Source organism: Emys orbicularis, chromosome 25, assembly GCF_028017835.1.
Source record: "Emys orbicularis isolate rEmyOrb1 chromosome 25, rEmyOrb1.hap1, whole genome shotgun sequence".
NCBI lineage: Eukaryota > Metazoa > Chordata > Testudines > Emydidae > Emys > Emys orbicularis.
Window position 1 is genome coordinate 4,523,571 of NC_088707.1, and position 21,611 is coordinate 4,545,181.

Here is a 21,611-nt window from a genome sequence, read left to right on the forward strand (position 1 = left end):
GGCAGAGCCAGGGACTGAACATGGGTCTCCGGAGTCCCAAACTTAGATGCGACATGCTGGCTTGCCTAGCCACTCCCCAGGGCTGCCCCCCTGCACCTCCACTCCCTGCTGCAAGAGGCATCGGGTGCTAATGGGCTGACTCTCCAGGGGAGGAGGTGGCAGCAAAGGAGAGGGTCAAACCTGCTTTTGGTCTCCTCTCACTCTCCCCCACCATCCTCCTTACCCGAGTCCCACCAGCAGCTCCTCCTGCCCCCCGTGCAAGCTGGTGAGATCCGGTGACTAAAGCTGCTGGGAAAGGGTGTGGGACAGACAGACGGAGGCTTTATGAGTTAGAAAGTGTTTGCTCCTCACGCTGATTCCTTATCGCTGGCACCTAAATATCGTCCTGAGTTACCAATTCCCCGCCCCCTTTTCCTCCCCCCACAACTCGTGCACTCATTGAAAACGCTGACAAGCTTTCATCCTGCCTGTCTGCATTTTGGGACAGAAGCACAAATCCCATTGGAGACGCAGCTGCCTTGGCAACCATGCTCCCAACTCCCTCTCCTTGCCAAGCTGAAAGAGATTAGCTGGCAGCCTCTACCCTGGGTCGGATGCCAAGGGCTGCCCATGTGCCCCTTCCACGCACAGGGTGCCAGGAGAGAGGGAGGATGCTGCTGCCCTTGGAAGGGTTCAGATGCCTGGACGCAGACATCTGGCCCTCTTGAATTCAGGCCTGCTCAGGGTTAGAAGAACAGCTCCTCCCCACATTGTTCTCCATTAATCTAGTGACTTTCCCTGGATCACACAGAAGGGTGATCATCGGAGAGCCTGGTTCTTTCAGACCTTGCAGGCTTTTCGAGGGTCCCTAAGAAACCCTCTCCAGTCCAGTCAAACTCTTGGCTTCCCTGATGAGACTGCCATGCAGAGGCCCATGTGCTGCGGCAGTGAAGAAACCCACCTAGCTCGCAACTTGGTCTGGATTCAGACTGGCAGCCAAGAGGCAAAGGGCTCCCCGTTGCCAATGCCCTGAGACGTCCTGCTCAGTTACCGCTGAGCCAGCCACGCTACTTCCTGCTTTAGACCACAGCCCGCTCTCCCCCCAGTTAGCCCTCTTCACCGCTGCTGGACAGGATGCGGGCTCCAGCGCCGGGCAGCGTGTCCCCAGAGCCACTGGAACGCTTGGAATGTGGTGAGCGACCCCCAGCTGCAGGGATAAGAGTCTGAATCCAGGAGGACGGCTAGGTCAGAGGCTGCTCTGGCCCCATCAGGGAGACTCTTATAAGACCTGGTTTGTCTGCCAGGTGGCAGGAGTGTGTTAGGGCTGCAGGGAAGGAGGAAGAAGTGAGCTCCACTGCCATGGGGAAAGAGCCATTCCCTGGGTAGACCTGGCTGGGGTTTGACGATAAGCGTGCAGCACGGTCGCTGTCTCTTCCTCTGGTTCTACGCCATGGTCACGAAGCATCTCAAGGGAGGCAATGCCACTGTTGAGATCACAGTAGCGCTTAGAGGCCCAACTGAGATCAGGGCCCCATTGTGCTAGAGTTGACACTGCATAGACACATCATCAGGGAAAGTCCCTGCCCTAAAGGACTTACAACCTAAACAGGCAAGAGTGAGGGAAACTGAGGCACAGAGCAGGGAAACAACTTGCCCAAGGTCACTGTCAGCATCAGGAATAGAACCCCACTCTCCTGATGCTTAGTCCCATGCTCTAACCACTAGCCTGCCCTGCCTCTCTCACTATAAATCTAAACGTGATGACAAAGCTCTACCAACTAGTCCATCCACAAATACTTTTTAGTTTGCCACTCGCCCCCACAGATCTGAGCACTTAACTTTGTCCCAGACAAAGTCCAGTTGGGGTAATTCTACCAATCTCCACCAATCAAAGGTGCATGCTGGGAGCTTGGCTCCTATCTCCCAGAGATCCCAGGGTGAGTCATTTCTATTATCCCACAACACATTGCAAACATTTCCCAAAAGGCACTGCGCAGGACGGCGGCCTGAGGGACACTGGGATTCCTACCCATGGCGTACTGAACTTTGCATTGACACCAGCACTGCTGGTGAGTACGTGCCGTGCTGCTGCAAACAGCCAAATATGTACGCACACCAGCGATATACTAACTTTGGTGGTTGTACCGTGACGTAACTTACACCGATCTAAGTTTGTAGTGTAGACATGGCCTAAAGCCCTGACTCTACAGGTGTTATTTTTGCATTACACCAGTGCACATTCCATGTAGATGCACAACACTGGTGCAAGATGGAGCTTGCCCCAGTGTCCTGTATCTCCGTTGGGGGGTTTCCAGCTGTGTAACTGCACTCGTGTCGTCACACCAGTGCCAATATCTATCATGTACCCCTCTGCAGTTTCAAACGGATTTTCCACTTCCAGTCCTGAATTGTTGTGCAATGCTGCAGCATGCTGTTAAACACCTGCTGCATTCCACCCCAGAAGTGGGTGCGTTTCAGTAGCAGAAAGCTGGAGCAATGCTTTAAAGGATCTGTGCACAGAAGGCACTATGGGAATGCCACTCATTGTTATGAAGATTAATAATAACACCCTGTGGAAAGACTATGGCCTCGTCACTCAGCAACGGCCAGCGTAATCAGGATCACCTGAATTTCAGCTTACAAAGGTCCCTGTATAAATCGAGTTAGGCCCTTCCCCCAATTCTTACAAAGGTCTGGCAGGGTCTGGGAGGAGACAGTGGGCAATTGTCTAAGAGGCACTCTAGCTAGTCGGGAGCCAGGTTTTGAATTTCGACATGAGCTTGGAAATAATCTTCTTAGCACATCAGTCCCCGACAGCTCTGTGAACTGGGGGAATCTGCCACTCAGAAGAGCAAGCGTAACTGCACGAACACTGGGCTGGGAAGAGTGCAAATAAGTGGAGTGTGGGATTCCATGCCCAGCTCAGCTGGGGCACCTCGATCGTGCCCGGCAGCGCCCACCAGCTATTCCGTCCTGGCCCCTGTACTCTGCTGCTGCAACTCAGTTCTGACCTGCATCTCCCCTGCTGTTCCAGCCCTGGGCCTCATGCGCAACTTGGATAATTCCCTTCAATCCTGACCTGAAACACACCCCCTGCTATTCCAGTTCTGGGCCTCTCACACAGTTCTGATAGCCCGCCTCTGTGCTGCCCGGCTGCTATCCCAGCCCTGGGCCTCCCCACAGAGTGTTCCTTGTGTGTAGATGCCATTAGCGCAGGGTATACATGCAACCACGGCCATGCAACCACCTTTAAATAGTCTTTCTGAGGGGGGCTGGCAGGCCGTGTTTTCTATGGGTTCTAGCCTGGCTCTGTTCCCACCAGTGTAACTGTATTGAGCAGGCTGGCCTTACCTCCAGTTACTTTGGCATTAGTGAGAGGAGAATCAGGCTCTGGGAGGCAGGATGTCTGGGTTCTAGTTCTTGCTGTGACGCTGGGGCAAAACACGTCACCTCTCTGGCCCTGACTCTGCTCTGACCAAGCTCTACCACTTCTATGCCAATTATTCTGGGGCTTGGCCCATGGCACAAATTAGAGCAGCCTCAGGGCTGTTCTAATTTACCCTCAGCTGCAACAGCCCCCTACGGGGCGTTGCATGCCCCCAACACTGGGGCTGGTGTAGAGCCAGTGTAGAAAGTTCTGCACCATCCAAGGAAGCCCCTACAGTAGGGGTGCTCCAGAGTAGGGAGCTGTGATGTCTTTCATGAAGGGGCCTTAGGGCAGTAAGGACTCAGCCCCTCTGTGCCTTAGTTTCCCCAGAAATTAAGGAAATACAGTAACTACCTGTCTGCCCTACTGGGGTGCTTTGAGGCTTGGATGGAAGGACTTAGAGAAAGGCAAAGTGCCAGGACCTTGGTCTCCAGTTGTCCCTTCCTACCCCGAAATGGAGGCTGCAGAGAGGGCAACCCATGGATGTTTCATCTATTGTACCAGAGCTTTAAACCCGAACATCTGCTGCCGAGCAGGCTAAGACCTGCCGCCACTGATCGGGTCCTCAATGCCGACAGAAAGCAAGAGACAGCCGCAGTGTGAAATTCCCAAAGTGGTGGTAGGGGGAGGAGCGAATAAGGGCAGAAGAAGGAAGAATGTGAGAAAACAGGAATCAAAATAAAGGGATAAAGCCTCTCTTGCCCATCACTTCCCAAAGAAGGTGGCAGAGACAGCCCCCACCCAACAGCACCTCATGAATCTGGTACCTTCTCAGCAGGGACGGGCACAGAGGACGGGGCGAGGCTGGTGGGAGACTCTGGATGTTTTTTGTGCTTCTGTTTAGGTCTTTCCTTGTCCTTCCGACTCTGCAAAGGAAATGAGAAAGTGTTGAAAGGACAAGTTTTCCGCTGGGGTGGGAACAGAGATTGCAAAAGAAAAAAAGAGGAGGAGGTTTGTGCTGGGGTGGATTTACAGCTATCCATTTATCTTCCTCTCTCCCCACCAGCCCTGCCTCCTCACACCCGCTGCTGGGAGCGTCCCACTCCCACTATCTCTCCCCCAGCTGCAGCCCACATCTGGCATACAGAATATCCACAGGATCCCCCTAATCAGTTTCTGGTAAGATGATACAGGGAACGGTTTAACATGCCCTGGCTGATTTCAAGAAACTTAAGCCCTCCTCCTCTTCTCCCACAGGGGCTCTGTGCCCCATTGCTTCAGCCCTCTCCCCTCCTCAGAGGTCTCAGACTCCCACAGCACTGCAGTTGGTGGGACAGTCCATCAAACTGTTCTCTGTACGGGGACACATGGTTAACGAGATCAGCAGGCCAAGGGGGTGACCCAGGCGGCAAAGCTCAGGATCCAAAGTGATGACAAAGGGGGGATATGATAGAGGTCTATAAAATCATGACTGGGGTGGAGAAAGCAAGTCAGGAAGTGTCATTTACCCATTCACATAACACATGAATCGGGGCCACCCAGTGAAATTAAGAGGCAGCAGGTTTAAAACAAACAACAGAAAGTGCTTCTTCATGCAACGCACAGACTGCCCGTGGAACTCCTTGCCAGGGGATGTTGTGAAGGCCAAAAGTATAACTGGGTTCAGAAAAGAATTAGGTCAGTTCATGGAAGATAGGTTCACCAGTGGCTATTAGCCGAGGTGGGCAGGGACACAACCCCATGTTCCGGGCATCCCTAAGCCTGACAGCCAGATGCTGGGAGTGGACAACAGGGGATGGAGCGCTTGATAACTGTCCTGTTTTGATCATTCCCTTTGAAGCACCTGGCATTGGCCACTGTTGGAAGACAGGACACTGGGCTAGATGGACCTTTGGTCTCACCCAGTATGGCTGTTCCTATGTTCTAATATTCCCCCCAGTCTACTTGGGAGGCAGTGCGGGGTTGGTTTGGGCCCCTCTATCAATGACAGCTGGAATATTTAGGGCAAAATCCATCCTGGTTTCCATCCCCTAAAGCCCCAGTGAAGTCAGTGGGATTGTACAGGCTGCAAACCAAGCAAGGATTATGGCCCGAGAGGTGCTGAGACCTTGCGGCTACCACAGACTTCCATAGGAAGTCTCTTCTTAGGCACTGATCCTGGCAAGAGAAAATAACAAGGGCTATACAGAGAAGACCAACTGAGCGTCCCTGTTGAGCCTTTACAAGGGGACACCACCTCTTTATTAGCATTACTATGTATTCGGGTAATGCTTAGTGACCCCAACTGAGATCAAGGCCCTACTGTGCAAGGTGCTGTACATACACATAGTAAGAAACAGTCTCTGCCCCAGAGAGCTTACAGCCAAGGCAGACAAAGGGTGGGAGGGAAACTGAGGCATAGAGCGGGGTAGTGACTAGCTCAAGGTTCCACAGCAGGTCAGTGGCAAAACCAGGACTAGGACCCAGGTCTCCTAACCCCACGTCAGTGCCTCATACACTAAACATGCTGCCTCTCTCTATCAACTTGAGACAGTACCATTGACTTCACAGCGGTTTTGCCATTAACTGGCCTTCTGTAGGTAGGCGTGAGAGCATTTGATTTTTTTTACTCTGCATTTCGACACACAGTGATGATGGTTATTTCTCATTCATTTTTCATCAACCTGATTTGTTTGCACTAGCAGGGGGTTTAACAAAACAGCCACCCTCAAATCCTGATTATAAAAGATTCCAAACAGAATGGGCCTGATTCTCCACTCAGACAGCCACGCACACCTGCGCAAGGTGGCTATAAAACACCAGCATATCAGAGTTCTCCACTTGCTCACACCAGGGGCAGGCACCGGTTTACACCTGTGTTGCACAGGTACAAAGGATGATGCAAAGTCCCTGCTGTAGAAAGCACTTCCAGGGGAGATTAGGCAAATCCAGTGTCTAGAGGTATGTCTCCACGGTAGGGTAATGCGCTGTATGGGGGTGTGATTTCTAAATCACACTAAGGTGTTGTGCACTAATTGGTCCGTGTAGACCCTGCTGATGTGCTCTAAAGGTTCCCTAGTGCGCTTTACTGTAGTACAGTTGCAAACAGTGGTACATTAAAGTGCACCAGCAGGGTCTACACGGACCAAATAACGTGTAACACGTTAGTGTGGTTTAGAAATCACCCCCCCCCTAGAGTGCATTACCATACCATGTAGACAAGCCCTGACTCTCTTTAGGAAACTCTACAATACCTTCCTCTTTGAAAAAGCCTTTCCACTCTAGCATGAATGACACAACCTCAGGAATCTCTTCTATCCAACACCTTCCCCCCCAAACCCACCATGAAACAAATAAATGAGACTCCTCAACAAACCCTACCCCAAGCAGTTTTTACCTCAAAAAGGGAGACATGACAGATACTTCATAAAGTCCATTAGGGACTTCACTGTTGCTAATGATTTTACACTGCAGGTGCTCATATCCCACAGTGATGGGTGGCTGTATAAAACCCTAAAACAGATAGACAGACAGACACAAGGCAGGGGACACTTAGGCCCTGTGATTCCAGGAGCCCAGATTTATAACAGATTTGGAGACAATATCCTCTTATCTGACGATAATGGTTCATAATAAATTGAGCTGGTTGGAAAAATTTAGATGGAACTACAGTTGGGGATTATGCAGTTCAGTCCAAATTGAAATGCTTTGCAAATCAGGTCAGCTTTGCTAGAATTTCATTTTGCAAATACACTGGGGGGGAAAAAGTTCTGATAATGTCAAAGCGTCTTGTTTTGACATCTTCCAAACAAAATGCTTCATTTATGTGTTATGAAACAACTTTTTGTTTTGAATTTTTTTAAATGTATGATTCTAATATAATTAGGGCTTTTGACTTTTGGCTTTAAGCGATAAACACTAATAAAACACCCCTGATTCAAAAAATAAAAAAGAAGTTGGTGGTTATCCAACATTGCAAAAACACTGGAAGTGGTTACTTGTCTCTAAGGGCTTGTCTACATAGAGCATTAACGAAGACTGTGGGGGTGTTATCTCTAAAGCGCACTAATTTGTGGCAGATTAATTGGTCTGTGTGTAGACCTTGCCGGTGTGCACTAAAGATTCTCTAGTGCACTTTAACATAGTGTTGTTTGAAAGAGTACCATGGTAAAGTGCACTAGCGAATGTTACAAAGAGATTACTCATTACTGTATATACTACTGTAATGAGTAATGTACATAATACTGCAGTATATACACAGAGATAGCACCAAAACGCCTTGATTTTTGGACATCTACAAAAAACGCAAAAATTGCTCAAAATACCCCCCCCCAATGAAATTAATAACCCCGCCCCACAACAGATGCCCTAAAACAATAAAAAATAAAACAAAGTTGAAATTGAAATGAAACATTTTCATTGACCTGAAACAAACAAACAAAAAAAATCTGAATTTTCCTTTGTGAAGAATTTAAAAAAATTTCATTTTTCGCTCCAATTTCGCAAAAAGCTAATTTTTGAACATTCAAAATCTGTGACTGGGATTTCCTATGTGCTACAGTAATACAAATAATAATAACTGAGAATTACTTATTATTACTTGGTATTATTGTTATTTAAAAGGCATCAAGATTTAAATATTGAAAGCAACACACTTTTTAATGAAAATAAATGTGACATATAATTAACCCTGGAGAACTTACTGCTGCAGGATATTGAGGCAAATAGCTTAGCAAGAGAAATGAATGCTTATAAAGTGCCATGCAGATGAAGAGGGCTGTCTGTGGAAGTACCAAGCACTAGGAATAATATTATTTTTAAAGGATGAGATTGCTGGATGGGTAGAGGGTCCCCTGTTCCCATAACTTCTGACTTTCTAGGCTTCCCATTCTTAAAATCTCCCATGCCAGAAGTAAAGCTACTCTGAAGAGCAAGGTTCTGATCCTGTGGGTTGCTGAGAACTTCCTAGGAGGTGCTGCGCACCCTTAACCTCCAAGGAAGTCACTGAGCCACGGGGACATTCGGTCACTTGCAGGATCAGGCCTGCAAAAGAACTGTCTCCAGCAGTCAAGCTCATATCTCCCTGCTCTTTCTGTTGTAGAGGGTGATAATTATTTCCTTTGTGTTGAGTGTTGTGTGTGATGAATGCCCTGGGACCAGATTCATCCCTGGTGCAACTCGGTTGAGGAAGCAGTTGAAAAAAGAAGGCATGAAATTGCGTCTGCCATAAAAGCTCATAAACAGAATACTTATTCCAGAACAAAGAGACTTTTATTCACAGTGTACCCACAGGGGGAGCAATTCCAGAATAGCTATGTAGGTCAATTTCCCCCTGGTTCTCCAACCTGAACCCCTGGTAGCCTTTTGGATGTGTGAGTCACATGGGGCACTTGCACGCTGGTCATCCAAAAACGGAGCTACCCAAAGAGAGTGGTGCTGTAAAAATGTGGGCCTGCCCTATGTGACTTTCCCAAGGCTAGATAATGAGTCAGCAGCAGAGCCAGGGCTATTAGTATTTGTATTATAGTATCACTTAAGAGCCACAAACAAAATCAGGGCTCCATTGTGCTAGGCACAGTATAGTGAGAGACAGTCACTGCCCCAGTACTCTTACAGTCTAAACAAAGGAAGGATCCACACGCCTATTTTAACGGTGGAGAACTGAGACCCTGGGAGATCAAGTGCCAGATTTGCAAAGGTATTTAGGAGCCTAAAGATGCAGGTAGGCATCTAGTGGGAGTTTCAAAAGCACCGAAGTGAGTTAGATACCTCATCCATTAACTTTCAATGGGAGTTAGGTGCCTAACCTGCTTAGGCACATTTGTCAGTCCACTAGGCACCGAAACCCCTTTGTAAATCTGGCCCTAAGTGATTTACATCACACAGGGAGTCAGCAGCAGATCCAGAAACTGAACCCAATTCTCCTGAGTACCAGGACAGTGGCTCAACCACAAGACCATCCTTCCTTCCGGCAAACCAACAGCTTCTGGCTCCAAGCCATGAGTTCAATCCACTTGACCACAGTCTCTCTTCACACAGACTTGGCTATAACCAACCATAACATCTGTTCCTTTCTTTCTCCCCATCCATCCATCCCATACTTGTCACCTTATTACCCAAACACTCTATCTTTTCCCCTTATCTCAACCAACTGGTGGGTCTGATGTGAAAACTCCCCAGCGAATTCGCTATGGAGCCCAAACCGAACAGCTCCAACCCTGAGCAGCAGCTGGACAGGCGTGCTTTGGACACAACTTCTAGGAAAGTCTTTGGAAGATGAAAACTTTGTAGGAAATAAACTACCGGGAAGAAGAAACGGTAAAGGCTCCTCCTTCCATCACGGCAGCCCTGAGGTCAGGGAAGGAGGCCCATCATGAGCAGAGAAGAAGGCAGAGTTGTAACATCAGCAGAGAGGCAGTAGCAGAAGGAAAAAATGGCATGGCTGCCTCCTCTCCCCCGCCCCCATGCCATGCATGCCCACAACAGGAGTCAAGATGGAAGGAAGGGGAGATAGGATTTCACACATGAAGAACAAAGGTGCCTTAGCAATGGGGCATTTAGAGCTAAAAAAGACTTGATGACACCAAGGTCCTGCCCGTAGGTATCACAGAGAGAGGCAGCTCTGATGCTGGAAATGTCCTTAACTTCCCCCATATCCTTCTCATGAAACAGGTGGGTTCAGCTGGGCTGCCCACATGAGAAGAGTGCACCTCGCCCCAAACAAATGTGTCATGTTAAAAAAAAAAAACCCAAACAGTTATCCATTAAGCAGGGCCGGCTCTAGGCACCAGCCGACCAAGCACATGCTTGGGGCGGCACCTCAGAAGGGGCGGCCAATGTTGGGGTGGCGGGGGGCGCTCAAGGGTTTTTTTTGTTTTTGTTTTTTGTTTCGGCCGGGCAGCGCGGGGGTGTTTCGGCGGCGCAGCGCTGGGGGAGGGCGGGGGTTTGGGCGGCCTGGGCCGGCATTCCGGGGGGACGGGGGTTTGGGCAGCACGGCGCGGCACTGGGGCGGGGGTTTGAGTGGCCCGGCGCTCCGGGGATTTGGCCAGCCCGGCCTGGCCCGGCCCGGCGCTGGGGGGCGGGGAGGGTGTTACGGCGATGCGGCGCTCTTCTTTTTTGCCTGGGGCGGCAAAAAAGTTAGAGCCGGCCCTGCCATTAAGTCACATGGAGTTGGAATACTGTGCCGGCAACGCCACTGGGTATTTGTGGCGATCCAGGGACTGCCTTGCACTTTACAAACACCTCGGCCAATGTTTTGAAGCCTGGGTGCAGTGCTGCCAACTCTCCTGATAGTTGTGTTGTTCTTAAAGCCCCAGCTCCTGGAAGCAAGGGATTATGTGAGAATCTCAGCTTTCACTTAAAAACAAACATACATTTCCACCTCTTGTGATTACCAAAACACACTTGCCCATGTGACCCTTAAAGACTCAAAAACCAGAAGGCAAATTAAAAAAAAAAATCTATTATATTAAAATCTCATGGTTTTTAGCCAATCTCATGATTTTTCAGAGCCTGATTCATGCGTTTTGAATTCTCTGTGCTAGTACTACTGCAAACATTAATTAATCAATTAAGCCTCACAACCATCCATGTAGGATACACAGATGTTACACTCACTTTATAGATGGGAAAACTGAGGCACAGGGGAGGGTAAGTGACTTGCCCAAGGTCATGTTGTGCATCAGCGGCAGAGCTAGGACTGGAATGAAACGGTTGTGACTCCTAGTCCATTTCTCTAATAAGAAAAATAAGCACTTGTTTAGTGGCTTACAGAAGAAGTTTTCAATGTGCTTGATAAGGATGGTTCAGTATCTATACCCCCATCTTACACATGGGGAAACTGAGGCAAAGAGCAGTGACGTGACTTTGCCATAGGTCTCACAGGAAGTTAGGTAAAGAACCCAGGCATCCTGACTCCCAGTCCCCGGCACTCACCTCCCCGCACCACTCATGACACATGCAGAAAATGAAGCTAGTATCAGTCAGGAGGAGGGTCCATAGGGCAGGGAGTCAGATGCATAAGTAAGAAGCATTTTACCAGATAGCTGCACCAGCGCAGATCCTGAAACTCCATGAGTGCCATAGGTCCTGGCAGCAAATCCCAAATTTATTGCAGTGCAGCGTTACAAGGTGATGATGCAAATGCTGCACGAGACAACGCTGTCATGATTTTATCCAATAGGTTGTGGCAAGTGTGGTGCAAGCCAGAGCTAACATAGTAGCAGTTGTGACAGATCTCAGAACTTCCTGCTCCAAAACCACAGGTCTCTCCTATTTGAAGTCCTGGAGAATCTCCTTTAGTTGTCAGCACTATAGAGGTTATGACAAATAACTGAGCAGTGCATCTGGTTGCATCTAGGATTGTATATATATATATGCACACGCACATCGCAAGCACTCAGCACCCACAACTGGGACCAGATTTGCCAAAGAGCTCATCTCCAATGTAGGCACCTAAAATAAGTGGCCTGGTTTTCCAAAGAGCTCAGCACACTGGGTGCTCGGTGCTTTTGAAAAGGTGGCCCCAAGTGCAGGTGCTGAGCAGTTGGGAATCTGGCTCTGAACGCTGGAAAATCTGCTCTACAGAGGCCAGACTTTGAACCCTGCTTAAACTTACCCAGCAGCCACTTCCTGCATTAAAACCAGAGTGTTGCAAGGAGACGAAGTGGAATTGCAGTTCTGCTCCAAGCCAACACAAAGAGCTCCAGGCCATGCCCACAGCCACCTCCTTCTCCTCCCCTGCTCAGTTAGGAAACACTTCTTCTTTTCAGGCTTCTGCGGGTCACTCACTCACTCCCCTCTTGGTGGATCAAAAGGCCAAAACGACCTGGTGGAACCTCAGCCTCATGTTTTCTGGGTCTCAAACCCCTGCGCTTCCACTTTGCAAGTTTCAGGATGCCTGATTGCTCTGAGTCCCTTAGTGACACCCCAGGAAATGGACAAGTCAGGTTATTTCCTGATACTTTAGTAGGTTGGGTTACCTGGCTATTACCTGGGGCTCTGACACCCAGAGGGGTCGGGTTACCCGGCCACCCAGGGGCCTTGGCACCCAGAGGGGTCAGATTACCTGACCACCCAGGGGCCTTGGCACCCAGAGGGGTTGGGTTACCCAGGCACCCAGGGGCCCAGGTCCCTAGTTACTCATGGGTATTTTAGTGGTGCTGACAGTCCCCCAGACAAGCTACCCTATTACCCGCGAGCATGCGCACGCAGAGCCAGCTGGCAGCACCCAGGTCCTGCAGCCCTGCCCTGTCTCTACCTTGCTCCATTGTGCCGCCCACGCCCAGCTTGGCAGGCAGCAGCCCCATCCGTGCCATCCCCCGAGGGCTCGGCCCAGGCATTTAAACGTGTCCGTTCGCTCTGGGGGAAGGGAGGGGACGAGGATCACTGCTGCTCTGAATGCTTCCTGCTACAGCCACCACTGACTGCCCCGCCTGGAGGGGAGCGAGCGAGGGAGGAAGGGCACAGCCGGAGTCTGCTCTGCTTGCCAACCCACGTCCTTCGGTGCCCAGCACCCCCGTCCCCTTCCCCTCCACACAGAGCCCCCTTTTGCAAAGCTGCTTTCCAGGAATCTTGGTGTGCAGCCCTGATGGATGGCTGCCAGTGGCTCCTGCCTGCCTGGGGAACCAGCAGTGGAGGGGGCAGAAGTGGAGGCTGGCAGGAAGCAGCTTCACTAGAGGAGAGGGGGGGACAAATATGTTAACACCCCCCCCCACACCATACACACACACACACAGGCACCCACCTTGCCTCGAAAAAACAAAGTACCCCCCTACCTTCCAGGCACTGCACGCTCCCTGCAGGGCTCTGGGGCGAACATGGACCTCCCCAAAGCAACCAACTTCATGAACACATTCTCCCCAGGCAGGATTTAACAGCTGGCATCTCGGCATGGAGCAGCTCAGAGACTTGACTGGGGAAGGAGGGGGGGAGCTGGGCTCGCATAGCGGGGCGGGACTGAGACACACAATCCAACTTGTAGCTCTCAAACGGCAGGCGGAGTGAAACAAGATCCCTTGGCTGCCAAAAAGGGTTTCTCTGGGGCGTTTACTCCCTCCCCCCTCCAATCCACACACTCCACTCCCTGCTCTGAGCCCCACTCCTAATCTGCCGCTGGGCACGAGCAAGCGGACCATGAAAAGCAGTTTGGAATGGGGGAAGGAAGAAGAGGCTCCTAGGGGGGTTGGGATCTTAGTTTGGAAGAGGCGAGCGGTCTCCGGTTTTTACTCTCTAATAATCCAGAAATCAAGGAGGCCAGGATATGGGTGCAGCAGCAGGAAGAAGGCAGAGAAAGGAAGGAGGAGTTAAAAATGTTGCCCCAGTGAAAGTTACAGCCTCATCCTGCTCTCTCTCCCACCAGTGTTGCCCTGTTCATTGCAGTGGGTTTCCTTCTGAGTTATACCAGTGTAAGAGAGAGGGGAAGCTAGCCCAGTGAGTGCATAGGGTATAAGTCAACCCAGATGGGTCAGGTTAGCTGTTTATCCATGGGTGTTAGCACCCAGATGGGTCAGGTTAGCTGTTTATCCATGGGTGTTAGCACCCAGATGGGTCAGGTTAGCTGTTTATCCATGGGTGCTAGCACCCAGATGGGTCAGGTTAGCGGGTTACCCCCTGGATTTCACTCAGAGGCAGCATGATAGCAGCATCTGCTCTGAAATTGTTGCTGCTCTATTTATTTGCTCCAAAGAATTTGCTGGGAGGGGTGGGCCAGACAGTGCCCCCTAATGAAAGGCCAAAAGGGGTGTCATTCAGACTGGGATCTGGATCAGGGCTCGGGGTGCTGGGTTTGAGGCTGAATCAGGCTTGGATCTGACCGTACCAAAAATATCCTGGATGCTGATCTCACAAGTATTTAGCTGCATTAAGAGGAAAAAAGAAGGCTGCTCCCCTCTTTGGATCCAACGTGGAAACAAAACGATCCGTGGCAGATTTGATGCTGGTACAGATGGGAACACTAACACGTCCACAAAACATAAAGGGGTTTGGATGTGAGATGTCACTGCCTCCCCCCTTTCTAACACATGCTGGGACCTAGATATACTGGACTAGATCCTTAGCTGGTATAAACCCCTATAGATAAGCAGTGTGGTCCAGTGGTTAGACCACTGTTTTACAACTCGGAAGGGAGCTTTATTCCCAGCTTTTAACACTGAGCTGCCATGTGACTTTGGGCAAGTCATTTCCTTCCTATATTTAGATGATAAACTCTTTGGGGGCAGGGACTGATTCTTACTATATGGATGTAGAATACCCAGCACAATGGGGCCTTGACCTGGGTTATGACAACTAGGTAAAGCTGCAGTATGAATAATAATAACAACAGTGGTTGAGGATCTGGCCTGTCATATATATTTTTTAGAATGTCCACCACTTCATAGAGGAAGCAGTCTCTGTTTCCATCCATTCCTGGGAACTTCAGGTGCATAGAAAACTTCAGCATACAGAGCATGGCTGTTTTTTAAAGTTTCACAGCCGACATATGGGAGATGGGGCGCGGGCATCTGTACCTCATTCAACATCCGGATGTCATCCAGCCTTTTCTCGTTACTTAGCATTGTTTTAAAAAAATGCACACAGGCTCCCGAAGGGTTGAGCAATGAGCATGCGCTTTGAACATAAGAACATAAGAACATAAGAACATAAGAAAGGCCGTACTGGGTCAGACCAAAGGTCCATCTAGCCCAGTATCTGTCTACCGACAGTGGCCAATGCCAGGTGCCCCAGAGGGAGTGAACCTAACAGGCAATGATCAAGTGATCTCTCTCCTGCCATCCATCTCCATCCTCTGACGAACAGAGGCTAGGGACACCATTCTTACCCATCCTGGCTAATAGCCATTTATGGACTTAGCCACCATGAATTTATCCAGTCCCCTTTTAAACATTGTTATAGTCCTAGCCTTCACAACCTCCTCAGGTAAGGAGTTCCACAAGTTGACTGTGCGCTGCGTGAAGAAGAACTTTCCTTTTGGAAAGGCCAAGGCAAAGAAATAAATGGTGGTGCTTTTGCTAAGGCCCTGGGAGTGGTTGGAGAAAAAACCCCAACTGCCTTAAAACAAGAGCGACCCATTTTTGGAACAGCGCAAGAGAAAGGAAATGTTTGGGTTGCTGAAACCACGAGGGCTTGGAGGTTCCTGAGAGGGACAGGCACACAGGCTAGCAGGGCCACACCATCAGCGTCTATTGTCCAAAAGGGTACGTCTACATGGCAAAGAAAAACCCGCGGCACCGAGTCTCAAAGCCTGTGCCAATGGACTCGGGCTTATGGAGGTCAGGCTGCGGGGCTAAAAATAGCAGTGTAGACATTGCCACTTGGGCCAGAGCCCCAGCTCCCAAGCGGGAACGTCTACACTACTAGTTTTAGCCCCATAGCCCAAGCCCTGTGAGCTCAAGTAAATTGACTCCGGCTCTGAAACTCAGGTGCTGGGGTTTTTTCTTTCCAGTGTGGTGAACGCGCCGTACAAACGATGAGCCCTTATTTAGCAAAGCCCAGACACAACTCCTAACAAATTCAGCGGGCTAAATCCTGAGCTCCTTATTCTTTCTTTACTCTGTTTCGACTCCCTCTTCACTTCAGTCAGAGCTTTGCTTCAGTAAAGACCAAGTAAAAAGTCATGATCCTAATGTTACAAACAATTGCTGCTGGGCAGTGAAGAGCAGGGCCGGCTTTAGGCTGATTCCCCCGACTCCCCGGAATCGGGCCCCGCGCCTTAGGCGCCTTTTTAATTTTTTTTACTCACCCGGTGGCGGTCCGCTCCGGGTCTTCGGCGGCATTTCGGTGGCAGGGGGTCCTTCAGTGCCGCGGAAGACCCGGAGCGGACCCCCTGCCGCCGAAGTGCCGCCGAAGCCCCAGACCGCTGCCGGGTATTCGAATCGGGCCCTGCAGTTCATAAAGCCGGCCCTGGTGAAGAGTCCCCTACAAATCAATGGGATTAAGCACATTACAGGAAGCACCTGCAGCTTTCAGACCTATGGAAGGACCTTGGCATATGGTCCTACGCACATACAGCTCTGCTGAAATGCAGCCATCTCTGGGATGGAAGGCACCCCGTATGCTGCACAGCAGGGGAAAGTGGAGAAAAAGGAAGATTTTGCCCAGGGATAATGCAGCAAATCCCATTTACTCTGAAATGTGCCGTGTGGCCTATAATGACTATGCAACAGCTGACAGGATCCCCTCCTTTTAGGATCTCATCTGTGAGAGCTGCCCATAGTACTCAGTGGTCAAGATCCACCTCTTGTGTAATTTTGTTGAAGACTATTGACTCCAGGGAAATTACAGCGGGCACAGCTGAGCTACCCCTGTGGCTAAGGTAGTCTAGCTAGTTCCAACCCCAAGCTACGTCCAGCATGTGGGCCAGTGCTGATTTCCATGAGTCCATCCCACATTCACAGGACAGCAAGAGTCTCACATTTTTCTGGGGCACCCCAAAGTAGCATGACCACAGAATGAGGATGTGTCATCATGCTGTGATGTAACGGGTTGCGACGTGACTTCCGCGGGGGTTGGCGCAACCGTGGGTTGGCAACCTGATCAGGGCTGAGGCAAACAAGTGGAAACCCTTCTCCTAAATCTGACTGGGGCTTTTCATTTGAGTCCTTCCTGTCCAGGGCTTCCCTACTAAGCTAAAAAGTGGGTACTGGAATTAAGGCTCCATATCATTGGCTGCCATGGGTACAAACTCCATAGCAATATAAAGTCTACTAGGAATTTCGCTATTGCTATCAATTTTATATGGAAGAGGCTCAGATACTAGAGTGAGGGGCAGCAGTATAAAACCCTGTGCTAGCCAGATAATTAGCAACAAAGGATGAACCCAAGGTCTACCAGGGTTTCAAATCCTCTCCTGACTGAAGGCCAGAGGGGAGGGCAGGACAGCTGAAGGCCTTTACCAGTAAGGTAAGGTATAACCCTAACAACACCCAGATCCCTTTCATCCAGACTCTCAGAGAGCTCTGCAAACACGAATCATTTCACAATGCTCCCTGGGAGACAGCTCAGTCTTGCAATGCCAATGGGGGGCAAGTGACCTTGCCCAAGGTCATCTGTAGAAGCAGGCATAGAACCCGGGAGTCCTGAGGGCCAGTCCCCTGATCTAGCCACCAGACGCTTACTGCGGAAAGGTTCGGGGAGTAACAGATTGGAACTAGCGCTTTAGACACTCTTTAAATGGTTGTGGTACAGGCACAATCTATATTCAGTAGCAATTCTTTCAATTCCCGCACCTTAACAACTAACTGGGGCCGGACCTATATGTTGCTGAGCACCCATGACTCACACAGACTTCAACTCTCATCCCCCCGAGAGAGGTTTACACTTAGCCCTCTTTGTGCCTCAGTTTCCCCATCTGTAATGGGGGAATGATTACGATTATGATTATTTATTTGCATGGCAGTAGTGCCCTAGGAATCATGGGCCAGTGCCCTACTATGCTAGAGGCTGTACAAACACAGCGATGATCCCCCCCAGGGCTGGGGGGAGTTGTGGGGCTGAGTCCATCCATGTCTGTGAGGCACCCAGACGTGACAACAGCAGCAAGCGTTGCAGAAATGCCTGTAAACAAACATACATTCCTCCTGCTCTGGCGTCCCCTCCGGTGCCAACCTGTTTTCCAACCTCAGCCTGGAGACCGGCACCACCTAAGCTCCTACCTGCCACGCACATGACAATGATCCCGCCCCTTCTACCCCCGCTGCCAAAGTCTGTGTAAATATAGGAACTGTCTTACAGTCCCTGACCTTCGCAGCGTCAGTCAGTTATAATTCCAGCTGGGATCTCCAAAGCTCCTGTCAATCACACTGATCCCGTCCCCCTCCCCCAACCCCTCTGGCTGGTGCTGGCTAAAAATAGCATGTTCCATTACAGCTGTTTACCCTGTGCCAAGCTCCAGCTCTCTCTATCCATGAAACAGAGGCTCTTTCTCTCTCCCTCCTTCCCAGCAGCTGCAACTTATAAGAGGAGTAAATATATCCCGGTGCATCTTAGCTTCATCTACACCAGGAAATTTGCCCATTCAGAGTCAGCAATTAGGTGCATGTGAATTTATACCAGCATCCCTGGAAATTGACGTCTCCCTTGTTCGACTACAGATCAAGTACGGCACGGTGCTCACACGTACTTGCTGGTGTGTCTCAACCCAGATCTGGAGGGACCCCTCATTAGGGACGAGAGGGGAGATGAATCTTCATGACCCACTCAGCCCCTCTCGGCAGGGGCGGGCAAGAAGGAAGTCAGGTGGCGTGTTCACTGCAGCCATGTTGCTTTTCTAAGGTGGACTTGCCTGCCCACTGGGAACTGGGCTGAGACCCACCCAACTCATTCCATAGAAATCACCCAACAAGCCATCAGGGAGTTCTGGAGTTTGGTTATTACCAGCTTGTGCTGGATTTGAATTGGTTTATTTATTTATGGAGGGCTGCAGTATTAAAACAAGACAAAATAAAAGCTAGCAAGCCAGACATCCCCAGACACCACCCATGGCAAAAGACCTTAGGAGTTCCTGCTCCCGTTTGCATGGCACCATCAGCTGCATTTGTACAATGAGCCAAATTCTGCTCTCGGTTCCACCGGTGTAAAGCTGAATGACTTCAATAGAGTCACTCCAGACTTACACCAGGATAACTGAGAGCAGAATTTGATCCATAAAGTCTCAGAAGACATCAATGTGGACAATAGGAGAGTACATCTCTGTCGCTCTCATTAACATGTAATACTGTCGTGATTTCGGTGAGCACATCTTGCTCATTTAAATAACTATCCTTCCAGACAGACACAGAGTGTGACATTCTTCAGAATAATCATTTAACCAAAATGAGATATTTCCTTGGTTAGTTTTGCACCGCAGGGCAGGCTCCATGTGACTGTGCTTAATTTGACTAATTAAGCACCTTCCTTGTTATTATGAATTATTTTATTGTTTCCAATTAACAACTTGGCCAAAGTTGACCCATAACCTCTTGGTCCTTGAAAGCAAAGCCTCCAAAGTCTGTGTGCATAACAACCTCGAGCATAAGTCACCAGCTGCATTTGAACCCACTGCTTTCAGCACCACAGCACAGACTCTTCCCACTTGAGCTAAAGGAGTAACTCTGCTAGCGGGCGGCAGCAGTAGACTGTTGTCCTCCATACGGAGCAGCCGCTGGGAAGGGAGGGGAAGCATGTTACAGGGGCACCTCTGCTGGCACGTGTTCCCTTTGTACGTGCAGCGTTTCACATGCACCATGGCTATGCTTCCAAATTTAGCAGGTATTTCTAGAGTGCGATTTGAAAATGCAGCCCAACGGGCAAATCTCCAGCTGTGAACACCTTTGGATGGCAATGACACATCAGACAGGATACCGGTGTCCTCCACACCCTCTTCTCCCCTCTTTCACCCCATATGATCAAGTCCTTGCTCTCTCAATGCACAGACACGTACCAAGGGGAGCATTACCTTCTTTGGCCTCTCATGGTGGGAGACAGGCTTCTCCTGAGCGGGTGACACAGACCGGCTTCTTCTCCCGGCGATGAAGGAGCTGCCTCCAGAGTGACGCAATGTCTTCTGAGATAAGCAGAGTGGGGGTGGGGGGAGGAGATGGAGAATAGACAAAAAACAAAGAGCCAACGGTGAGTTCAGGGCCAAAGCTTCAGCACTACAGCAAAATCATGACTAAGGCCTCGGCTACGCTTAAAATTTAGATCGACCTAGCTACGTTGCTCAGGGGTAGGGTGACCAGACGTCCCGATAAAATCGGGACCGTCCCGATATTTAGGCATTTGTCCCACGTCCCGACCGATGTTTGGTTGGGACGCAATTTGTCCCGATATTTCGCACTCCTGTTTGTTTGTTTTTTTGCTCCGCCAGCGGGACTCCCCCCCCCCCCCCATGTGTCTCGATATTTTCTTCATCCCATCTGGTCACCCTACTCAGGGGTATGAAAAATTCACACCCTTGAATGCTGTAGCTAAGCCGAGGCAACCCCCGGTGTAGGCGTGGCTAGGTCAACAGAAGAATTCTTTCCTCGTCCTACCTACCGCTGCTCAGGGAGGTGGATTACCGACAGGGACAGAAAGCCCCCTTTTGTCGACGTAAAAGCATCTTACACTACAGCCCTACAATGGCATAGCTGCAGCTGTGCCGCTGTAACACCCGTGGTGTCGACGTGGCCTAAGACAGGGGCCACATGGCCCTTTGCTGGATCTGCACATGTTGGACCAGTCTTGGGAAGGGAGGATGGAGGAGTTTCACCCTTTCACTAGAAAGAAGATTACAAGCAGGATAATCTACAGCTTGCCAACCTCCTGGGCAAGCTGAATGAGGTCAGGGGATTAATGAGACATGCTTTCCCTTATTTCCCCTCTCCATCTGGTCAGATGGACCGCCCTTCCCCCCCCCCCGCTTCTTATATGTCGCTCCACTTCACATCCCTCCTCTTGTGCCTTTTGCCCTTTACACAACAATAATGGTGTGAAGAAACCATACAGGGAGCCCAACAAGTGCGTTTAGTACACACAACTGACATGCCAAGCCTAGTTGCACATGCATACTTCTGCTCTGAGTGCCACTGCAGGGGTCGGCAACCTTTCAGAAGTGCCGAGTCTTCATTTATTCACTCTAATTTAAAGTTTCGCGTGCCAGTCATACATTTTAACATTTATAGAAGGTCTCTTTCTCTAAGTCTATAATATATAACTAAACTATTGTTGTATGTAAAGTAAATAAGGTTTTTAAAATGTTTAAGAAGCTTCATTTAAAATTAAATTAAAATGCAGAGCCCCCCGGACCGGTGGCCAGGACCCGGGCAGTGTGAGTGCCACTGAAAATCAGCTCACGTGCCGCCTTCGGCACGTGTGCCATAGGTTGCCTACCCCTGCACTGGAGGGTTCACAGACTGCTTCAAGGGATACTATCCAATTCCTGTATGCCACATGGCTAGGGTGACCAGACAGCAACTGTGAAAAAACGGGACGGGGGTGGGGGGTAATAGCCACCGATATAAGAAAAAGTCCCAAAAAACGGGACTTTCCCTATAAAAACGGGACATCTGGTTGCCCTATACATGGCCAATGCACAAAGACACGCATGAGGCGGAGGAAGTAGCTAGGCCCAGCCTGGGTGTGAGAGCTTTGTAAGCAAGGAGGAGAGGAGCTTACCTATGATGAGGAGGTGAATTGTGCCAGCAACGGCGCTCTGACCTGATTTGCACCACCCTAAACCCTTGCTTAGCTCACACAGATATATATAGATAGGCCCAAACCAGACACTCCCCCCCCCCCGCCCCCTGCTTGGCTTCTACATCCAGGCCCC

General features: G+C 50.0%; 1 protein-coding gene across 1 annotated transcript in view; it reads right to left on the minus strand.

The window, feature by feature from the left end:
* Positions 1-21,611, minus strand: part of MLLT6 (MLLT6, PHD finger containing) — a 66,899-nt gene that overhangs the window by 27,227 nt on the left and 18,061 nt on the right. Inside the window, exons 7-8 of the mRNA XM_065422578.1 lie at positions 19,758-19,862; positions 4,174-4,272 (exon numbers count right to left, since the gene is read on the minus strand). Of these exons, the coding sequence (XP_065278650.1) occupies positions 4,174-4,272; positions 19,758-19,862 (204 nt within the window). The remainder of the gene's footprint in view (positions 1-4,173; positions 4,273-19,757; positions 19,863-21,611) is intronic.